This window comes from Dicentrarchus labrax, unplaced genomic scaffold (genome assembly GCF_905237075.1).
Source record: "Dicentrarchus labrax unplaced genomic scaffold, dlabrax2021, whole genome shotgun sequence".
In the NCBI taxonomy this organism is placed as follows: Eukaryota; Metazoa; Chordata; class Actinopteri; family Moronidae; genus Dicentrarchus; species Dicentrarchus labrax.
Genome location: NW_026136721.1, coordinates 18,104,294 through 18,128,608, shown reverse-complemented (window position 1 = coordinate 18,128,608; position 24,315 = coordinate 18,104,294). Strand labels below are relative to the sequence as shown.

The following is a 24,315-nucleotide window of genomic DNA, read 5'->3' as shown; positions in this document are numbered from 1 at the left end:
CTAGCTAAACTAAGCCACAGAAACAACTGAGGTCCTCTGCATGCTTAAAAAATGTAGCCCATAGCAGTGGTTTTTAAACTGGGGCCTTTTTGAAGTTGAATCTACAAGGAAAAAAATAAGGTTGGCTGCTTTTATTGATTTGGATTTATAGTGATCCCAGTTTGATAATTGATTAACTGCTAAGACTTTATAATCTTCAACTCTAAAAATAGAAGATGACTCAGGTGAGAGTCCTTAAGATAAAATCCTCTCATATTGGAGCTCTTGTGTCAAATGTGCATCTACTATAAGGATCTTTGACATGAACATTTTTGGGAACCCCTGGCCTATAGATATTCACTCTAGGCTACTTCAAAATCCTCCAATAAAGTGTGGATTCATATGTGGGGACAGCTAGCACTTTCCAACAGACTGCAGTTGGAGTGGGCAGATGTCAGGAATGTGCGTAGGAAATTACGCAACAGTTTTTTTTTATTGTTGTTTTGTTTTGTTGAAAACAAAAAACAGAGAGAGGAAACCTTTACTTTGAAGGCGGGGACCGGATGTAGCGCCTTCACTGTGGTTAACCTGACAGCGTGCGGAGCTGTCAGTGGAGCAGCCCAGTGGTATCGACAGGCAGGGAAAGCCCTCAGACAGTAAGTACAGTGTCTCCGGTGAAGACCGCCGCTCTGCTCCGCGCTCTGCTGGCTCTGCACTGAGAGCTGCGCCTCTGAAAACGGACTGAAAAACACTTCAGCACAGCGAGACTAAAAAGCTGAAGCATTGATTTGCTTTTAGGGGGGACATGGCTGATGTCAGTTTACTCGAGTCGTCCGGCGAGGACGTAGCGAATAGGTTCGCTCGCAAAGGTGCTCTGAGGCAAAAAAACGTCCACGAAGTCAAGAACCACAAATTCACAGCCAGGTTCTTCAGGCAGCCGACTTTCTGCAGCCACTGCACCGACTTCATCTGGTAAGCCTTCCTTCTCCCACCTCGACTGCTGCCTGTTGCATATTGGATAACTTCAGTACTCTCGATGATGTAACACAACTTTAGGCACAACTTTCCCCTCTTAATACTGCAATCGCCTTACTTCTCACTTTTTTTTATTAGTAAAGTGACAGAACATCTATGTCCAAAAGTCTCCTTCCCGAAAGTCTCTTTTACTTCAGGAATCCCAATTGGTCGATATTTCGTCCGAGCAGTTCCATATGGGAGGAGTTATGCTGCTGTTTAGGTTAGAAGTGAAAGCATTGGAAGTAATAACTGTTTGCAGGAGACAGAGGGAAACTTGTGTTTAGGTTGTGATTTTAAACACATTTTCTAACAGAACAGCGACATTAAAGCAGTCATTCCAGCAGTAAGTGGCTCCAGGAAATCCCAGGATCCCTGTGTGAGAACATAAAGTTAACACAAGAGTGGCATTGTATCAGCTTTGACGGGCAGCTAAATGGCAACTGTTCCTGCTGTTTAAATCCACTTTTCTTGTTGTCTTCCCTGATCGATGCATTACTTCTGTTGCTGATATTGGACCTGGTTATGGTCTGTTACTATAAAAGTCTGTTCTATTCTCAACTATTCAAGTTTTTGCTGTTAAAAACTCACACTGCACACTGGCTCAGTTTTTTGGGGGAATTTTGCAGTTTACTGGCACTGTGAGTCCATATGGAAAAGCACTTCTCCTACAGACAAATTGCTCAACGTGTGCACACATTGAGCTGAAACACACTCTTGAAGTGGGGAGTGACTTGCCGAGGTACAGAGTGTGTCACTCTTTTGCTGCAGTTCTTTCCGTTAGTGGAAAGTATGAGAGAAAGGCTTTGGTTAAGAATTTTTGAAATTATTTTGTTATTTTGCCGTTGTTCTAGTGAGATATCAGCTTAGTTATATGTTAACTGTGAGAGGAGCAAACTTGCAGACAGCTTGGTAGAGCTGCACCCACGTTTACAGTCCTCTACTGCTGCAGGTGGGAGTGTGATCTAAGGCCCTTTATTGCTCGTGGCTTATAACCTTGACAGTTTTACAGTGTGACCTGTGACATACCAAACAGCACTGCTTGGCAAAGCACAAGCTCAACGTGAAACTTACACACATACACTGTATGGCCAAAAGTTTGTGGACACCCAAATATTATGCCCACATTTGATTGTGGAACACCTCATTCCAAAACCATCTGCTGCTATTACAGCCTTCACTCCTCTGGAATGGCTCTCTGTAAGATTCTGGGACCTGGCTGCAGGAAGTTGCTCTCATTCAGCTACAAGAGGATTAAAGAGAGGTAGACACTGATGTGGGCTGATGAGGCCTCGCTCACAGTCTACGTTTCAATTCATCCCAAAAGTGTTGGATGAGGTTCAGGGCTCTGCGCAGGCTGTTTAAATTCCTCCTCACTGAACTCAGAAAATATCTCTTTATGGACCTTGGTTATGTCACAGGGGCATGTCAAGGGGGAGACAAGAAAAGGCCTTCCCTAAACTGTTGCCAAACTGTTAGCATTTCCCTTAACTGGAACTTAGGAGCCTTGCCCAAATCATGAAATTGTCCAAATACCTTTGGCCATAAAATGTAGTTGAGAGGTTAGTGTGTTCTTAAATATTTATTGTATTGCTTTGGTTAGGGAAATGACAATAAATGCTTCCAGCTAAATATGAACATTTGATGGCAATGCAATGGTCTAGTAATGTACACAACAGCCTGTCCCTGGAATGAATGAATGCATGTTTGAATGAATGAATGAATGGATGTACTGTGTGTTTATACATGTGAGTGAGAAAGAGAGAGTAAACAGCTATTTAATTCAGCCTTCTTTGTTTTCACAGGGGATTTGGAAAACAAGGATTCCAGTGCCAAGGTAAAAACACTGACATCTGACTCATTCAGATATTATGAGACCTGTGGCTGTGTGTGGCTGTGTGTGTGTGTGTGTGTGTGTGTGTGTGTGTGTGTGTGTGTGTGTGTGTGTGTGTGTGTGTGTGTAATGTGGAATATGTAACGCACAAGCTTTAGAAAAGTCTACTTTTCCTGCAGCTTGAAGGGTAGTTCTTCATTTGATTAGTCTGCACATACTGTAGCGTATCCTTTGCTGCTTTACTGTCGTAACGTCTGTCTCATGAAGCATCACATGAACCGTCTAGGTATGGGAATCCAGAACAGGTTTCAGTTCAGAATCGGCTCCAAATTGTCCGATCCGTGTCCTGTCTGCAGAATCGTATACCTGAGTGACATACAGACAGTTACATATTGCAAAACAATGTTTCAAACTGATGCGTGGGAGGAAGAAAGGGTCCAGCGCAGCTTCATTTCACGAAGAAAGAACAGTTCTAATTGTAATGTCTGTAAAATGATCATTTCAAGTAAGGGTGGAAACATTAGCAATATGCTGAAACATCTTTCTATACAGAATGCCATGTTTTTGACACGCTACGCACCAACCAATTCCCAATCCATTCCCTAGGGTGATTATCCTATGTTATCATAACATTAAAGCTGTGTAGTCCAGTGTTTTTTACCCACAGAAAATTGATCAGGAATCACTAAAGGAATCAATAAAGAACCAGACCAATAAGCACTAGCAGAATTGATAATGAAATTGGTATCAATAAAATCTCATCAGTTTCATTTGGTCAGCTGGGACATTTGAAGGCCTGTGTAAAAAAACTGATTTGTCTATTTGTGCGAGTCTCTGGTTATTTCTGTTGTCTTATGAAGAGAAACACAGGTAAACATTAAAGTGGACAAAATTATGAACAGACCACCCCAGTCTTTAGGGCATATCATATATGTTTATAACCTTCATTTTCATGCGCCAACACTATTTCCATCCCGCTCTTGATGTGTTTGATTTTTTGTAAGCACGGCATTATTTATTTACCCACAGTCAGGGTAGTGTTATTGTGGTCAAAATGTGCTAAATCATGGGGCCTGAGGGAAAGGAGGCCAGAATAATATTATGTTTCATCATTTTAGAGATAAGTGTATGGCAGCACAATTGATGCTTTTGATATGTCAACCAGTTCTTTTGAGCTTGCTGGCATGATGCTGAATTGGATTTAAAATGCTGATTTATCACAGCGATAATTGGAATTGAATGTGCCATTTAACACTTAAACCTAAAGCCTAAACAACAGTGAATGACAGGTGAGACTATTTTTGTGAAAAAGTAAAATCGAGGAGGATAGAGAGGAGTAGTGAGGAGGTACAAACCACACAAATATGGACGTATCTAGTTGCCCACGTCAGCTTCCAAATCTCAAACATCACTGAAGGTGGATTTCCCATCAACCTGCCATTTTGAGCTTCAGCATGCATCAACTCTCAGAATTCCTCATCTAATGTGGAAACATTTGGGCTTGCCAAAGTCTGACTCTGACAGCAAGAGCCCAGGTAACAGCACAGATGATGTTAAACTGATGTTTCACTTAGATATAGTCTTATATTGTCTTCAGTGTTGCCTCACTGATATCTGGATCCCTTTATTTAATCACTGAAATAGATGATTATCTTTCAAGAGAGACCTGAACCCAAATGAGCCTTTGTTAAGATGATACAGAAAATACACAAGTATAAAATATATAGAAAAGAAAAGAAAAAACAACATATATAAAACATTTTCATTTCAAAGTGCATTGCAAGCTTTTCTAGTTATGTGCACAGCCTCTCATTTAAATTCTGGACAGACTGAATTCAAATCAGTGCGCCCACATACTATATTCGATCACAGGCATTGGTTGTTGAAGTTAAATTATTGGTGCAATCTTTCTAAAAGTTGAAGTATTTATGATCAGATGATTGGTATTGTTTACATCCAGTGGAGGACTCAATTGGAAACGCTCTTCTCACTGAGTTGTTCAGTAGAACAGCAGACGTTCTCTCTCTGTTGGAGACTTAAAGATTTTGCCATGCAAGGTGTCTGATCTCAATGATTCAGAAGTTCTTCCCTTGAGAGTGTCAGAGAGAGTGAAACATACAGAGATCTTCACTGAGTCATTTCTCATCATACAGATACATTAAATGGTTCAGAGTTTCTTGTGTGTATGGAATATGTCCACATATAGGAACACACATACTCTTCTGTGTCTACATGTAAATCATTTTTTTCCCTAGCGGGTGTGACTGCCAACAACCCAACACCCACTCAGCCATGTGATCTCCTCTCACAGAGGTGCAGATGCAGTTCGCTCTCAGGCTTCTAGTATTGGCTCCTACTTGGGTGAAACCAGGCTCAGTAATGAGTCAGTCCAAGGTGTCGGGAGTGTTGACAGCCCAACGTGTTTTTGCATAACCTGACATTATCGTCAGCTTGTCTGCCAACCCCCTCCTCTGCTTTAGCAGCAAGTTGTCATTGTCATCCACATGCCTCATTGTTATTGTCACTGCTTCTGATACAGGAGATGATAAATTAAATGATTAGAAGGACGTCGGCAGCAGATTTAAACTGACCAGTCCTTCTTCCAGCATGAATCTGTGCCTGGATGTGTTAAATAAATAATGTGTGTGCCTTATCAAGATGAAGGTGGTTAGTTACTCTGCAGCTATTCGGAGAGAGAGAAAGGTCCCCACTTTATAATATCTGTTTAGCCATCAATTATTAAACTTAAGCTCCTATAAAATGAGGGTCAAGTCCTCTAGCAGAGACAGCGAGCCTCTCAGTGACTACTTGAAAATGACAAAGTGATAAACTGGAGAGTGGCATTTCTGTAACAAGAGTGACATTTAATTTTCAGCCCTTCAAATGTCCCTTTTCTAAGTATAGGCTGTGCTGCACAGTATTACATCACGTGTAGTTTATAGTGTTGTGAACTTTGGAATTAAAAGGTGATGTGTGTAAGATCATTGAATGTGTTTATGCTTGTGTGCTTATTTTTTGATTTTTGATTTTAAATTTATAAAAAAAACATGCAAAGTATATAACAGGTTTGCCATCTGGGATGTCATGATAACTCCAACCTTTTGATTATTGATTAAACATTCAAGTCAAGTAAAAATGCCCAGATTTCACTGGTTTCAACTTCTCAGATGTGAATATTTTCTTGTGTTTCTTAGTTATCTTTAAAAATAAATCTAATATCTTGGGGTTTGGACTGTTGGTTGGACAAATAATTTGAATGTGTTGAATTGGGCCTGGGAAAATTGTGATTGGCGGTCTTTAATGACATGTTATTGAACCCATAATTAAACACTTAATTCAGAATGTAATAATTGTGAGTTGTATGATGTGAGGGTTGTCCATTAAAATCACCAGAACTTATTGTATGGAGAATAAACTTATTTGGGCACAGGAGAAATACAAACAAACCACTCATTTCCATCAGTGTCACCCTTGGAATGAAATGTTAGAGCAAATGTTAATGTTGAGGAGAGTTGATGTTGTGGAAACACACAAGCCTATCAGATGCCACCTTTCTAGATGGTATCTGTATTGGAAAGGCCCGTCTGTTGTCAACTGGATACTTTTCCTGTGGAGTCTTATTTCAGGGCTCTGGCCCATTGCCGTTGTGCAGCAGGGTATCTCAAATCACCATTTAGTTGACATTGTATTACAGCCAGGCAATTTGTACCAATGTCACTCAGCAGATGTACCGTTCAGACTCACAATGGTGGTTGAGGGTTAGGGTTTCTCATTTGGTTTACATCTCCTGAAGCTCTGATTTATCAAGGGTTAAGCTGACAGTGTAATCCTGTTCTGTGACCTGTTTCACATTAATTCGGGTGAACATAATCATAGCGAGCTCTACTCTTCTGCTGTCCGCTGAGCAGCCCTCCTTAAGTGTTTGGGGGTCAATTGCCTGCTTCAGAGGCACCTGTGGAGACACTTATTGGAGGAGTGTTAGTGTAATATTCATTACTTGCTCTAGATTTTCTCACCAGTCCAGGATTTCTGCCACAAAGTGACTTCTCTAACAGGATGTAGATGGTCTCATGAGGCCATTGTGGCCTGCCAGTGTAAGCTGAAACATGAAAACATTAGTGCCACATACTGTCCCACATTATTGATCCTATTTCAGATTGTATTCATAACAAGCTTTTTAGTCCATTTTACTTCTGCTAATGCTCACTTTCATCTGCAGCAGAAGATATGCAGCAGGGAATTGTTACTTAGACTCCAAAACTGCGGCTCACAGATTTCTGTTCCTTCTGGCTTCTTGGTAAAATGGCAGTGAATGAAAATAATCCCTTAAACTGCTGCTTTGTACCAACTATAATATAAAAGTATCTGAGGACATATTTCAACAAAGACTAGAAAGGTATTGTGAAAGGAACGTGGAATAAAAGGAGAGATAAAATCAGAACCGGAAGGCTTCGCAAAGCGTTGTTCTTGTTTTTATTCCAGGAGAAATGATTTTCCAGTGCCATACACAGTCTCCCAGTCTTCTCCATACAATAATCCTAACACAGGTCATTTCGTGAGTGTTGTTGCAGTTGATGTATTTGTGCTCACTCAGTGGTTTCTTGAGTAGGACCACTAGGTTCCTCAGTGGATTGGACATTTATTGGCAGGTTATAGACAACTGAATTTCACCCAAGGCTTTCCAATGTTCCCTGATACACACGAGGAGAAGCTAATGAGTTTTGCTGTTGCCTCCCGAGAGAGAGGACATCCAGCTTTACAAGAGAGGGCATGCACAGATCAAGGGTGATGAATGTTTGACCCTTGTTTTACCCTGCTAGCTAAATGCACTTGGTCCTATTGTTGCTCAGCAAACCTGCCACAGAAGCAAAACTACACTATGCTATGAACCTGGCAGCATGCATTATGAAAACTCAACCAATAACTCAAACACAAACCTGCCCTGCCACTTTGTTCCTTTGATGTTTAGTGGTCTTGTTTGACGTGTTGGACCAAACTTTGACAGTGTCAGACAAACAATAATGACTACAAATATTTTCACCCGCCAAATCCCATCAATGCGCTGCCGATTTGTTGACCATGTGCTGTTCAGTGTTTGGACAGTCCTCAAAATATCCGCGTGCACATCCGCCACAGTGTCATCCCAATAATGTCTCTGTTGACTGTCCATGGAAAGATAAACGCCAAGTGTCCACAGTTCCCTTCTACGCTTAAGTAGACGGGGACTACTTACTTATTGTTTTTTTATCTCTCCATTTTCAACTTGATCAGACAGCACACGCTACTCGGACAATTTTCTGCTTCATTGGGTGCTACATCCTGAAGTATTATCAGAAGCCTGGTTATAAAGCTAAAGGTGCAGCACCATTGCAGTGTCAGTGGTGGCCCGATAAGACAAGGCAGGTTGTGTACACATAACTTATTTGACCATCGGCCTGGATTTATTATACATTGCACAGTTCAAAGTGTTAGCCGATGACAGCAAATTGTCCCACCTGGTCATGAAAATACAGACATAAAGACCCAACAAGCAGCCAGCATCTAACAGTGGCACAGCTCCTTTTCTGTTTTTGCAGCAGATTTGTACATCATACAGAGAGTGATACATTTGTTCATGCTTTCATTCCTCCAGGGTGTTACACAACCAATAATAAACATCTTTTTATGAGAGACATGGGAGTATTTTACTATTTCACCCTCAGATGGCCTGAAATAAACCACACTGCTATGTGCCTAAGTGAGTAATACTTTTACAGTGAAATTATTGGAAAATTGCATATCTCTCCAACTGTCTTCAATTGTGCTTTCATTAGACGGCTAAATGTATTACATTACCAGTACACAAAGTTTATATAAACATGTGGATTATTTTTCATGAGTAGTGTTTCCTCTAGCAAATGGATGACAGTTTGTTATTTTAATGGTATAATAGCAGTGAGCAGAAAACAAGAAGGGGTTTAAAAGCATCATTGATGAAACTTTGAAGTACTTAAATGCCACTTCAGATTCCGGGCAAAAAATTAATAGATTCCACAGATTGTTTTGCTATAGTTTTCTGTGTTTGTTTGTTTATTTAATTATTTACCCACACAAATATGGGAAAGTGAAACTTCAAACAAAAAGGACAGAACCTGCCAGGGCATCAGAGTTTTTCATTTCTATCACTATTTCAGCCATGAAAGCCTTAAATGTAATTTTCATTTCATCATTTTGGCCCACCGAGAAGTGATTCTGAGAAGAAATGGTTCATGACAGAGACGTGAAACCATGAGACCGTTTTGACTGTCGTCCTGGGATTCTCATAAGCATTTGATGCTAACAGCTGATATTTCTTTTTCCTTTCTTTTCATCTCTGTCTTTTTACTTATTTGTTACTTTCCTGTTGTTTGTCCTCTGTCATTTCTTGGGCTGACCGCCAGAAAACTGCCCTCTTCAATGCCCTCTGCCCTGGATGGCTGCCTGTCGGGTTGCTCCTATATGGCCACTTACTTTCTACACACACATTCCCACATATCCAGTGTCTCCTTCACATAGTTAACATTACATGGTCATGCTCTTAGGGTTAAGATGTTCCAAATGCATGGCCCTTTATACAGTTTTGGCCCAGAGTTAGATGGACATCAAGATGCGAGATTGAGAGATCCTTTGAATGAAACAGAGCAGATAAATGGCATCATGGCATGTGTGTGTTTGTATGAGTGTGTGGGGCAATATGTGTTTATGAGACAGAGAGGAAGGAGGCAGAGTTCAACAAAGGCTATATTTAGAGTTGCTGCCCGGTCCCCTGAAGAGATACATTGCTATACATACAGTTGGTTCTGTTTATAGGTGGACACTTGCTCTGTCTTTAGATGGCCGCTGTGTGATTACATAAGAGCTTTGTCTGTGGACACACTTTAGTCCAGTTCTGCTGTAAAGTTATTAGTGACTTTACCAGGGATATATGTTAATGCTATGCTCATTGGGGTCTCTATTTAATTATTTCAACTTCTTTATTGTCATTCTCAAAGCAATCCATAGTCGACCAACTACTGAGATGATGGTACTATAAAAGGAAGTTTAGGTTTAAGTTAGTTTTGGAACTTTTATGCTGTTATTTCAATTTCAGCATTTTGGCTAAAAGTTAATTGATTACATTTTGAATATTTGGAAGATGTTGATCATTCCTTCTTGTTACATACATTTGCACATAGCATATACTGTGATGTCCATTGGCAGCTATTCTTAAGACATTTATTTGTCTTCAATATTTAGAAAACAGTCACTCATCCAGTTCAGTTAGTTACAAAGAAAGAAAAAAGGGGAAGACAGCGCAGTAAACTGATACAGTGACAAGTACAGGAACAAGGGAAAGACAATGCACCGCTCTCAAACAAAGAATGCACACAACACATCTAAACACGCTTTAAAAATGCAGAACATATAGTAACCTCTTACTAATTATATTAGATAAGATTTTCCTTGAAGTGACTTCACTTTGCTGCTGAGGTGAAGGTTAGGTGTTAGGTGTCTTTAGTTTAATTAATCAAAAAGATCAGTGGGATTTGATACACGAGTCAATAGCAGTCTAAAATGTAAAAAAGGAGTTTATTAAGAATTTGAGCCCGAAGAGCCACCTGCTATAGATTTTGTGTTTTGACCTGAGCCATGTAAAAATATTGAACGTGTTTATTCTGATAAGACTGTTAAACACCAATATCAATCAACGATATCATTGTACCAATACTGGTGTGGTTCTTTTACTTATTATAGTTGAATAAGTCTGTCACGCACGTTGAGAGAGACTTGCAGAAACCCTACAGAAACTATAGTTATTGCTACTGTAATTGCTTGCAGTGATCAGGACCATGACCTGTACAATGCTCCCTGCTGCCTAGAGAGATGTGGCCTGTCTGACAGAGACCATAATAACTAATGCTGCTCCAGCAAATCCCCAGCAGTAAAACGTCTTAGTCCTAAAGCCTCCCCAGCTGTAAAAGGGTCAACACCATGGATTCATATTCACCTCAACTCCTGGCTAAATTACTTTTTATTATTTTCAGTCAACACTACTGGCTAATCCATGAGCATAAAAAATAGTCAGCAATACTATAAAACCAACATTAACAAGACACTGAGCTCCCCACTGGGTATATCCGTGGTAGTTACAATAATATTTTTTATTATTGTGTTTGACAGCCAGAGGCTTGCCAGACGAAAATGTAGTGCCAGTTATTTTTGACTGGCTGGTCATACCTCATTCAATCTTCAGCTGGAGACAGCAGTAACCTGCTAGACAAACACGAGCAGGGAGCAGCATTAGCTAACCATGTATGTGAGTCAATGACAGTAGCTTAGCATTGAAAAGATACTGATGGTTGGTAATCCACTGGAAAGTGTGTTACATGTCTGTAAAAAGTTGGACTACTTAAGGCTTCTGGAACAGCTACTACAATGTACCTTGATTCTACTGCTGGTGGGATACACAACACAGTTCTTCCAAAGAAAGAGAAGCTTTAACATCAAGTATTGTCAAAGACTAAACAGACATTTATAATTCGTTTCAATGAGCTTCTGGTTTAGCCCCATGTAGGAAATTTGAACAATTTAAATGTTTGTCTTTGTATTTTTTTTTTTAGTTATGTTGAAACTAAATACATTCATTAAAAATTCTCTATGGTCGAACAAAGGTTGTAATTTAGTTGTATACTTTACAGAAATATTACTAAGCTGATCATATTCTGTCATCAACAGCAAAACAATAGAGATAATTCATTTTTTTCCTGTTTTGTTTAAACCTCCCTGCACTATTTGGATGACCGGCTGTTATAGCCTTGGGAATGCTGGGTGCTGTAAATTGGCAGTTTAAGGCTTTCTATTAGCATTACTCTGTACCAGTGGATTATGTGTTTTGATTTGCAAGTATGCATTTTTACACTGTAGATAAAACTGATGTAAGGCATATTGTGCAAAAACATGTGAGTTGTTGACAGCGAGTTTGTGTTGCCTTTGACCAACTTCATTGTCAAGCACAATGCTTTGAAACTGCCATTTCCTAATTATGGTGTTTAAATAAAGCTAATAAACTGCAAATAAACATCACTTGTGACACCTAGCATGTCTTTGTCTTTAAGGCACAGCTGAATAAAGCATTAATGATTACTTTGGAAGGTGAATTGGAGGTGCAGGTGGTGCAGCTTGGTTCTGACCAGATGTAGCATTGCCAAAGTAAACTGAATGGCTGCTTTGGATTTCCATGAGAGCCTCTTGTCTGTCTTCCTGTTTCTCACCAATCAATTCAGAGCAGCTGCATTAAGATTAGACTAATCCATCTCGGTGGTCTGCATTATTTATCACCTGAATTCCCACCATGCATTTGGGGGAAACGCCGTGTTGCATTCAGAATGTACCTCATAGCTCTAATTGTGTTTGGCACCGTATAAGGTGGTGTTTGCACAGAAAACGCTGCTGTTTGTCATATTTGTCTGCCTAGAGGGACTGTGTTAGAATATGTAAATCCCAGTTCTGACAGAATGAGCATCCATCACAAATATTGCTTTTAAAGTAATGTGACAGAGCACTGATGTTCAGTCAGATATGTCAATATTTGAAATGGTGAGGTTTGTTGTTCCCTTGCTGCACTTCTTCTCTCCATGCTTCAGACTGTATTAGATTACCTTCTGGGCTTCCATGGAGACCTGGACGACATGTTGATGCAAATCTGCTTGTCTCTTGGCACAGGACGACTCCTGCATGGAGGGAAATACATCCTCTGACACCTGCATGTCATGAGATAATAGAGCACTGTTCACTTCCTGATTGCATGCTGTCATGATGTAGCCCAAATCTGTTTCACAGTTTGATAAGGGGATTTGAGTGCAGGAAGGGGACTGACTGAGCAGTCCCAGGTGGGATGACGTCCATGTTACTGGTGTCATGCTGATGTCACATGGAATTTGATATTTATGTCCTTCAGTTGGACAACACAGTTACAAGATACATCACATGGCTTTGTTCTGTTCCCTTTTTCACAACTTTAAGCTCCCGGATTCCAACATATGCATTGGCTCAAACACTGTATGTGACCTAACTGGTTCTTACATGTGACTAAAACTATATCCACTGATCCACTGACAAACACAGTTGACACAAACATCTGTTTTGTGTTTTATTGACACACTGTTGGAATGATGCCATGTGGAGTATTATTTATTTGCCTCTATTGGATGAGTGTGACATTTTATCTGAACCAGAAGCAATCTGTCGCTACTTCTGCCTTTTCTTACTACAGCATCAACATTGCTACAGGGTTTATTCGAAGCAGCAGTAAAATCTGAAAATCCTCAGCAAGCCCTGTTTGCTAATACATGGGCTTGTAAACCAGAAAAATAAATTTTTCATATGAGTGTGTGTGCATGTATTGATGTATGGGCAAGAAATCTGTGCGGACAGTGGACCCATGTAGAGTGGGGTGAAGGAGAAGGCCCTGCCAGTAACTCTGTGTCGTAGTGTCTGCTCTGTGTTTGCTTGAGCTCCTGCAGGAGGAAGCGTTTGGCAGCTTGGTCATAATGGACGGTTGAGAACGTGCAGAGGCAGATCATAGTGATCCCCATTTTGGCTTGTCAAGAATGGTTATAGTTGATATTTATTGTGGCTAGCTAGTTTTACAAGTTTTGAATTCAAATTTGTCAGGCTTATTGTATTTATCATGGGAAATTATTTTCAGTTTTTTTGTTCCAGTAATGTCTTGGGTTATAGAGTCCCATAGAACAAGTGAACAACATAAAACATATGACACTTGCTATTAGTAAGACATGAGTATGTCCCAGGACTAATGTAGAATTGGCTTTATTGACTCAGTATTTTGCAACAGTGCTTAGCAATTGTACATGGAGGAATCCACCGTAGTAGATACTATTTCTGCACTGATAGCAGTACTGTACAACATGTGCAAGCCACTTGCTTTTTCTTGACTGGAAAGTCACATATGGATGCAGCATTCTTGTCGAGTTGTATGGATGTTGTTGAAGGGCATTCATGGAAGTGTAGGAATTTAACTGAATTTAAAAGAGATGAGGCATACTGAGAGCAAATGGAAACAACAGAATGGTGACCTGCAACCACAATGTGATGCCTTTGTCGGCACACATTATCCCTGCAGATACACAGTGTCCTTTCAGAATGTACAGATTTGTGGTAGTTAGGTTAATATGACCTAAAATAAACTCTGCAGGAGCCGTAATGGTTTTTGAAATCATCCATTTAGATGATTAAAGCCACGTCTGTGGTTTCAATGTTAAATCTACTTTAAAATGGTTGATGATAATGTTTTGAGGGGTTGAATAGTATAATAGGTGCTTAATGGGAGCTTAATGGTAGCTTTTACTTGAATGAACCACTCATTCAGGCTGTTTTTTTGTGAATGGACCCACCTGTTGTTCTGTCATTTGCTCGTAGGAAGTCAGCCTGCTTACTGGGATTAACTTTTTGGGCTGGATGTGAGCAGCAGGGAACAATCCTTCCCTTCACTTCTGAATCGATGCTGTAACATCGACAAGTCACAAATCCCACATCAGTCTGCAGGCAAAGTAGGTCTCTGGGCTGGCTGCAGTGTCCCTAAGCTGGATTGTCTGTCTTGCCATTTAGCACAGACCTCATGTTGGCCTCTGCAGTTAAATAAAACCTTGAGTTTTAACATGCTGCTTTACATCAATGACTGGTGACCTTCAGAGATCCCCAGAGGTCAACATCTCAGGACTAGGTACTCTCAGGATTTACTTATGATTGTTGGTCTTTCATATCATTGTGGATCTCTAGCAGCTTGGATAGAATTTACCTTTAATTATTGGCTTTAAAAGTGGGAACATCGTCTTTCTTCTGAATATAAGAATGTGATGGGGCAAGGGGTTTAAACCGAATGGATTCCTTTGGGTCTGGCTGAGTCCAACAACAACAGTCACATACAACAATTTCATGTGTTTTCACTTAAAGGGGGGGGGGGTAAATACTCTGTATATGTATAAGCCAAGCTGCTGTATATATCTGAGGGTTGAATGTATGTACAAATCTCCTTTATTTTTTCTTTTAATAAGACTCTGAGTCTCTACTCTTTCCCCTTCTAGCTGTCTTGTCTTTGAAATTGTATCTTGGCAACTGCAGAGGCAGGGACACCCTCAACACAGTTTGGAGACCTATTTAAATGTTTACGTTGGCCATGCTTGCTTTTCTGTGCTATAGTTGCTTTACTGAGCTGGTGAAAGAACTGGTGTAATCTGGTGTCCCCATTTGCATTAATGACTTAGTGCAACTGGTAGGGAGCAAGCAGATTAAATCAATCAGTTACTTGGGCGGCAACTTCTTTTGCCACATCCTGGAGGAATTCATGAATGAGAAACCTGATGAAATGACATTAGGGAATAGATGTTTTAACTGTTGACCCAAGATTCATAGGGCTTTATCGTCTCTATCATCACCAGTAGTTACAGCCACATGTTAGTCGCTAAGCCTGTGTGTCGCTAAGCCAAATGTGCAGTATGTTGTCCCTTCTGCTGTATTAGTTTGCTCCACTTTACGCAAACAAATGCAGGGATGTACAAAGCCTTACTGCACGTGCACAGACACACAAACACACACACAGACACACACACACAGACTGGTTTAAGTGTCATTTAGGCCTGTATGTCAACATCTGCTCCCTGAAAGTGGCGGCTGTCAACTTAATCCATATACAGAGCATATGGCCTGGTTTGTTATTGTTGTATTACATCACTTCTTCTTATGGTTTCTACTTAATTTCTTGTCTATCACATATTCTACGTCTTCTTATTTTTTATTTTCCATATGGATGAATGACCTTTAATCTTCTCTTATGTACTTAGAAAACTAAAAAACACACCTGGTCACATACTGTAAGTGAATGTTACAATGCATGATAATACAAGTTTGGAATTAAAGCCAAAGTCAAACAATCTGTTGTTATGTATGAACCAAAAGGGAGATACAATAAAAGTAGGCTATGTAGCAAAGAACCCAGGCCACTTAAAAAGGTTATGTGTCAGTACAGTATTATTTTGTCCACCCCATTTATATCAATGAGTGTAGGCTAAATGACAGAAACACCTGTCAGTATAATGCAGTATAGTTCAAAAACACACCACAAACTACAAGAAACTGAACATTATAAACCTAGAATTTATTGGAGAACTGTATTTGTTTTAGCCAGGTGTACTTAATCTAACTTAGTCTTGTCTCATGCGTTGCAATGGAAACATTAGTTAATAAATATCAGGGTGAAATAACAAGGAGTATCATGCTCATTCCATCATACTCATGCCTTGGTTGCAATGAAATGGAAATCTGCCTGAAAACTTCAGTGAGTGCCGAGTGAGCTTCACTCAAAAGACTTTATACAGTCAAAAATGCTGCTGATGTTGTTGAGCCACACAGCGACAGACAGACATCCAATTAGGTCTGTATTTTTAGCTCTGAAGGTAAATATTTGCCTGAAGAGGAAGGATCTGTTTCTCCCTTTGTGTCTTTCTTTCTTTTTTTCTCTCTGTCTCTTGCGTCCACTCTAGAGTTTATTGCCCACCAGGTTAAGATGGTTTGACAGCAAACATGCCAAAAGTTCTTAGGCTGACACCTTGTAGCCCTTTAGTAACCCAGACCACCAATTATACTGGACTTTAATAGATCGTATCAAAGGGTGGATACGGTGTACATCAAGTGATGATTCACAGGAATTTATGATGACACGCAGCAAAGGGCCACAGAGTCGAACCCATGGCTGCTGGAGCAAGGACTCATGCCCTGGCACATGGGGCGCCAGCTCTACCATGTGAGCTGTCACTGCACGCCAAGGTGTGAAAATACTCATAATTTCCCTTCAGTCTAATTTTGTTGAGAAAATTGAGAGAAAAACGTATCGTGAACACAGCATTGTGAATTGCAGTTGTGAGTTGAGTGTATCGTTACATCCCTAGTCTCATGATGTGTTTCGGTGCTGATGCTGACCAGGTACCATTACCTTGTTCTAGTTCTCCAGCCCTAAGGACACTGTACTGCTGGATGGGCAGGATGGCAACTCTTTTAGCTAATGACGGTTAAGCCTTTTATTTACAACTGGTAGACTTTCCTTTTCTGTATGTTTATGTCTCTGTCATTCTGTTTATATAGATCATGTGTATAGCTTCGTGACTCAGAGGTAACATAAGCGGGGAGATCATAACAGGGCTCTTGCTAATGCTTCCGGCTGAATGAATAATTGAATTTCTCTGTCTCTTAACCATCATCATTATGGTTGTGATATGTCCTCACAGACACTTTGTGGTGTTGTAGTGGTAAAAAGTTTCTTTATCCAAGTCTCTGTACCGGAGATGGTACTGAATATTCCATTAAAGTCAAACATTTAAAAAACAAAACCTCAGTGTTAAACAAAAGCCAAAAGCAGAAACCAGAAACAGATTTGTGCTTTCATTTAATTTTGGACCCATCTGGGACAACATCCAGCGAAATATGTAAGGCTAGTCATTACCTTTAAGTGCTCCATAGAAGAGAAATACAAAATACAGAAAGCTCTAGACAATGTTAAGTCAATAATCCCAATCAGACAATGATATACAGTTGTTAGAGCATATCCTACAAAAGATACGATAATATAACTTTTTTTTAAACGCTTACATATATAATTAAGATGACCCATAAGGGAAAAATGCAGTTCAAAAGATACTGCTCAGCAAGGAATTCAAAATATCTGTATTCATTAACTCTAAATAGCGTACTGATGTCTCTAAAGGAAGATGTGTTATCTTTCCACTCAGATGAATACAACATGAACGAGGACAGGTTATGTGTAGTCAACCGGATGTACTTCCTTTTAAGAAAGCCCCCCACACAACTGTGATAAAATGAAAACGTTTTCTATTCAACTTTTATGTTTTCAGACCATTCATTAAAATCTCTCTTGTGTCCCTGACCACTGAAATGCACCTCTGCCCCCCCCGGCTTGTGGGTTTGAGCTCTCCCTCATGTCTCTGTTTGCAGTGATGTTAATTATTTCTGAAAAAGGACAGGAGTTTGTGGGAGGTAAAAGGCCACTGCAGATATGTGAAAATATGTCCTGAAGTTTAAATTTTCACAAAAACTTTATTTTTATTGATGAGAGAAGATGTGTTGTGTGGAAAATATTTCTCTCCTATGCTATTGACTATAACGAACTTCAACAATAGGGGAAATTTTCTGTTTCAACTGTGACTGACCTGAATTTCACTCTCGTAGACTATTATTGAGGGAATAATGCACGTTGTCATAAATCCTGCTTTTCTGAGAGACATGGATTCAACTTAATAAAAGGTGTACCTTCCAGAGGTGCACACTACTTTTGGTACAGATCAGAATGCTTTTAAAACTGAGAGGGTTTGGTTAATCCATGGGGAGGTGCAGCTCTGAACATTACCAAGGATTAGAGAGGGATATTACTGTCTGAATGCATTAGAGGTGTATTAGATAGCTCCATGACTCAGGCACAGACTAATGCACCAGGCTCTGAATTACAGCATAATCTGCATTTAATTGCCCTGAGTTTTGTTGTGATAATGGAATTATCTAATGGAAGAGCTCTAGAAGGGTTTGTACAAAGAACAAAAGGCATAGGAAATGGAACAGGCAGAGGTGCAGTTACAGATGTGGGACTCTCATTTTAGGATGATTACACAGGTTAGTGAACTGCTGACATTTTTGACCCTAGTTACACAAAGATCCCTTTCATTACAACTGAGTTGTTTTCGACAATAACAAATGCCAAGAATGTAGAGGGTTTTTTGATTGAATACAATTGAATTGTATAGAGGCCTCTGTCTGTGTGTAATTTGCATGTCTTCCAGCAATTGTCCAGACTTGCAGGCTCTTCCTGTCTCCCAATAAAATGTCATACGCCCAACTAATAAAATTAAGGTAACACACTTGGTCATGTTAATTCCATAAATTACATGTTATACTTTGTGATAACTCTCGTTAAAGTCAGTTCACAGAGGTCTTATAAATAAAGCAAAGACAACATTTGTGGTACTTATTGTCTGATTTTAAGATCTAAGGGCTTATTGTTTATGAAATGACATTTAATCTTTTGGACATAAACCCAGGTCTCCACACACAAATATGAATACTTGCATGCATGTACACACACACACACACACACACACACACACACACACACACACACACACACACACAAACAAACAAACAAAAAACAAACAAACAAACAAACAAACAAACAAACAAACAAACAAACAAACAAACAAACAAACAAACAAACAAACACACACACACAAACTTATGTATCCCTATTTTCAAACTGGACTGTTGCCCCGGTAGCAGGGTTAAACACTAAATATTGATTTGCTCAGTCCCACTCTTGGTTGTCAGTGAACAGACTGTCTAATTATTTCCCCTGTGTTCACCATTGTCTGTCGTCAGCATATGGAAGAGGAGGAACACCTTGTTCTCACTGTCCCCTGTTTAATATACAGCTATTTACTTTGTCTCTTGTCTGCAGGAAAGGCTTCATGATCCAAACCCACTCTTGCAGTGTGAAATTATAGCAATATTTGACTGTCAGAATGAACAATAAAACATTCATTTTCAGTTCTTTTAATGTATAATTTGTCAGAGTCTCTGCTAAACCCTCTCAGTCTGGTGGCTCTATACTCAAATCTGGTTGGCCTGTTACACCAAGTCACCCTCTCTGTGTGAGGACATGAAAATATGTGATGGATTTCACAGAAGGGGCACTTGCCCAATACATCATGGAGTGTGGTGTTAACCTACCAAATATGGAAAATACCAGGCTGAATGTCACAGGCTGAAATAGAGAAACCAGATCGTTACCTGAAGAGCAGAGATTGATCAGTGTTTCAGTTTATCCAGAGAGAGAGATCAATGCAAATATTGTTGGCAGAATTGATAAAACCACCAATATGGTTCAGACTTTAAATGGAAGGAGCAGCTTGATAATTAAGCCGGAATTTGAGACACTCAGACAGCTCAAACCACAATTGGTTTTACTGAAGGCAGAATGCTTCACATCGTCTGACTGGCTGAAAACTGAGACCTGACAGGAGCAAGAAATACCACAAGACAAAATCCTGTACAAGTATTTATTTGTATCTTCTTGTACAAATCAGATAACATGACTGAATCGAACAGTAACTGAAAGCATTGAAGCCTCAACCTTGAAGGTTTCACATCCTGAAGCCTCTTCCACAAGCCTGTGTCAAAATGTGTTTGAGTGCTTTCATAGTTTATTGTGGGCTGGCAGTTAATCATCAAATCTAATCACTGCTTTCCTTGATTTTAAATGTTTAGAAACTATTTGATCAAACACACAACAGAATCATTGATTGTTTGCTTTTCATCTTGGAAACCTTAGCTTCTAGTCTTACAGCTTGCCAGACTTGGCCCCCAGTCATTGTTTTGCAAGTCATAAAGCACTATTCACCAAATATAATGCCATTCTGAAAAAGTCCAATTGAAGTCACAGGTCAGTGATGTTAAAGTCCAAGTTGAGTTGCAAGACTTTTTTAATTTTGTCAAGTTGAGTCTAAGTCAGCTTGCTACCAAGAACTCCTGTTCAATCTACACAGGTCCTCATATCGGACACTGAATAAATTCAAGGGTGCAGCACAATGAATATTCTGTCTGTTAAGATTTCAACCTGTGTACCGTATATAGTTTTAGCCACTCTCTTGAAATATCTGTGAGTTCTTATACATGGTTAAAGTCACTCTGTTGCTGTTGGTTTGGTTCAAGTCCACCTGATCTCTCATTCAAGATCCTGTTTAATGTTAGGGATCAGACTAAATGTTGGTGTCAATACTCAATACTAAATACTGAAATGTCGACTCTGGAGATTAAAGCTGCTAGTCTCAGTGTATCTATTGGTTCAACACTCACTTCTAAGAGTTTGAGCATTAGATTAGGAAATAGCACAGCTTTGGAATAGTGGAGAATGATACAATAAATTTAACACCTAAGTTAATGATCTATATATTTATGACCTAAATCACAAAACAAGATCGGGTACAGAGGGACCTTCATCCAATCAGGATGACATCTTTAACTTTGATCTGATATATGGGAGAACATTTACAAAACGTATTACCATATATCGCTAATAGTTAAATGAAACAGCACATGAGAATGTGACATACTTCTGCTTGCATCACTTCAACTGTTTTACAATTCTCAGTGTTTTTGAGACACCAAAAATTCTATATAAATCCAGTTCCCTTTTACTGTGTATAAATACTTAATCCAGCTGCACTAAAAAGTTCCCTTTGTTCCTCTAATAGATCATCTAAATGACTAGTTAATCCTGCAGCAGATTGCAAAGTGCTTTATAATCCATTTGTACAAAGACAAGATGATACTTGAGACTTTAAGCCAACGTAATATTGTAAACATAAAAAAACAATGCTTTTTCTCAGCAGATTCGTCCATGTGTTTGGGGAACACTGACCTGGCTGTAAAAACAATATAACAATATCAACATGCAGCTCATCTCTAATGCTACTCTACCTTCAGTAAAAGCAGAAAAAGGATTTTCGAGATAAATGGGGAAACTAATGATGTTCTGTCCTGATATTTCAACGAACTGGAGGGGTTCAACAAATCCAACAAATTTAACTTAAAACCTCTTTTTGTACTTAGTGTAATTCCTGGAATTTTATGAAAGTACAATGACTTTGGTAGTTTGGCCAACCAAAAAAACTGAAACAAATAAAACATTACAAATTTGTTACGTGACTAGCTAAGAGGACAGTTGGTTGTTAGCTGCCATCCATTAAAGACTTACAGGATGTGAGGAACATAGAAAAAAAGTTGATGAATATGATGATAAACAGGGGTCCAGTACATGCACCAAGTCAACCGTCAACAGGAAACAACTCAACACACAAGACTTTATAATTTATCTGTTTATGCTTGGAGGACAAAAATAAGTCTAGACTGATGCTATTACTCAGCTGCAGTTATTTCTTCATGATGATGAACAGCTTAAATCAGAAAAAACTAATGCGATCCCTTGTCTTCATGCGTTGGACAATGTTATGCTGTCGACTTGGTGTGAACATATTTGTGATGGCAAGGCAGGCATTTACTTGCATAGTTTGTGGAGGATATGACATGATGAGGTCTGACCTGCATGTTGCACAGCTATATTCCTTGTAGTTTGTTACAATGGAAGTGTGTTGTGTTTCTCTTTAGTTCTCATAAAATAGATATATATTTATTTTTTCTCTATCCCTTGTCCTGTATTGTATAGCTTTGATAGCTTATAGCTTTCAATGATTAACCCTCATTTGATATAAAAACATTAAACAATGTACCCCTATGGAATTAAATATAAAGCTTGAATTGATTAAGAATAACGCAAAAATGTGATTTGTGTGTAATGCCAAATAAAATATTTATCTTGGCAGCAATTGCACAGGGTTTATTTGATCACTTTTACTATGTTTTAGATCACTTTTGGTGTTCAGTGGTTCACTTTTTCACATTAGATGGCCGTTGGACGACCCTGAATCACAGAGCATTTGTTTGTGTTTATGGGTCCACTGAAAACCAAATACTCCTAAAACGAGATGAGAGCACTTGTTGTTGTCCACACTGTGAGTCAGCATTTGATAGCTGGCCTTTATGAGTCATAGTGGATATGATGTGTGAGGGGAAAAAGTCTCAGAGCTGTTTATTCGGCCATGAGAGGTGTTCCTGTCATAACTCTGGTTAGAAAACGCCTGAATTGTGTGATTGTTTGTGTGTGTGTGTGTGTGCATTCTGCACTCTTGGGTTCCTGCACAAAGTGGACAGCCATGTGTCTTTTAGCTAAGCTAACAGCTTCTTGCCTTCCCTGTTGTTTACTGTCTGTATGACTGTATAATCCCTGTATTTAATCCCCACTATTGAGGATTAAAGTTGATGGAGTACATTGTTGTGACCTGAAAAAAGGTTTTGTTGGAGAGGAAGGATATGTCAGGAAGACACATCTGGAGCCTGGTAGGGCACAAGTTAACAACCTAATCGTTGCACAGTGTTAATATTTTCGCCTGAAATGTTCCACGAATGCTTTACTCAGCTAATAACTTTCCATTCAAAACTGTGGTTTCCTATCAGTCCACTGAACGTCTCAAATCTTACTGGTTCACTGTTAGCAGCATGCTAACAAGTTGGTACATGCTCCAGGCATCATTGTGCCAGATAAACACGTATGTCTTACACCAAACACACACGCACACACACACACACACACACACACACACACACACACACACACACACATATTTTCTTGGTGTGAATATTGGGTTGCGGTACAGTCCTGTCTTCTTTGGGTTCTCGGCTGTTACTTGATTTGGTGATTCAGTGGGGGATTGTAATAATATTATAGTCCAGTACATTCTGAGACCGAGAAGATGGCACATCAAACCGAGCTCATTCAATCCTCTCTTGTTTTACACACCAGACAATCTGACTAAGCTTTTACCTAAAAACACCCTGCCCCTATGACATTACTCACCGATAATCTTTATGTGTCTCATTTGCTGCTGACGAGAAGCTGTGATTTTTTTACTCAAATAACCACTTTGTCAAGAAAGCTACTGAATCAACCTCAGCGCAGTACTGGAACTACTGCTTTGTTTACATGATCATTTGTCTGGTTTGACAAGTAGTTTGTAGCTGTATTGCTTTTGCTTCTTTTAATTGATGTTTTATTAAGTGGACTTTTTGAAGGCATTTACTTTATCTTACTACTACCTCTTACTTACTTAAGTCTACACACAGATATAGATTGATGAATTTAACTGGATTTATATATTTTTTCAGTCAAACAGCTAATTCTGCTGCTTATATGATAACAAAATGTTAGTGTTTGTAGCAAGATGTTGTAGATTATGACTAGAATTTCACGTTTTGTATTGTTGTTTGGCGTGGCTCTATGGATGTCAGAAGGTTGGTTGGTTGGTCCGTCTGCCCTCCACCTTATATCTCAAACTATTTGATGGATTCACACAAAATGTAATAAAGACATTTGTAATTCCCAGACAATGGATCCTACTGACCTTGGTGATCCACTGATTTTGTTTGTTTAGTGCCACCATGAGCAGATGCACTTTGAGTTTAGTGCTAATTGGCAATGTTAGCATGCTAACATGCTAAATGATGTGTTAGAAGCACATCCCCACACACTCTTAGTCTTGTTTGGTGAAAACCTGGTTGCAGTTTCAAACGGTCCAGTATTACACTTAAGTTTATTATTGATCTTATTTGCTAGTAAGTCAGAGCTCTCTGCAACAGTCTGGTTCTCTCAGTAATTAGATGCAGTTTCTCATTTAGTGCACACAGTGGCTTCCTGAGTCCAGTGATTGTAGCTGTATAACAGTGTCTGTCCAATTGAAATTTGAGTCCCATTGAGATAATGTTCCTTTATTATCCATTCACTTTAAATCACTGTGGGTAAG

At 39.4% G+C, this 24,315-nt stretch overlaps 1 protein-coding gene across 4 annotated transcripts in view; it reads left to right on the top strand.

Moving 5' to 3' along the window:
• The first annotated feature begins 575 nt into the window (after positions 1-575).
• prkcaa (protein kinase C, alpha, a) overlaps positions 576-24,315 on the top strand; it is a 143,783-nt gene continuing 120,043 nt past the window's right edge. For 3 of the 4 annotated variants that reach the window (XM_051384076.1, XM_051384074.1, XM_051384075.1), the window contains exons 1-2: positions 577-951; positions 2,799-2,830. In XM_051384076.1, the coding sequence (XP_051240036.1) occupies positions 785-951; positions 2,799-2,830 (199 nt within the window). In that variant the 5' untranslated portion in view covers positions 577-784. Of the gene's footprint in view, positions 952-2,798; positions 2,831-24,315 lie in introns of all 4 variants that reach the window. The other variant, XM_051384077.1, reaches the window with a different exon arrangement.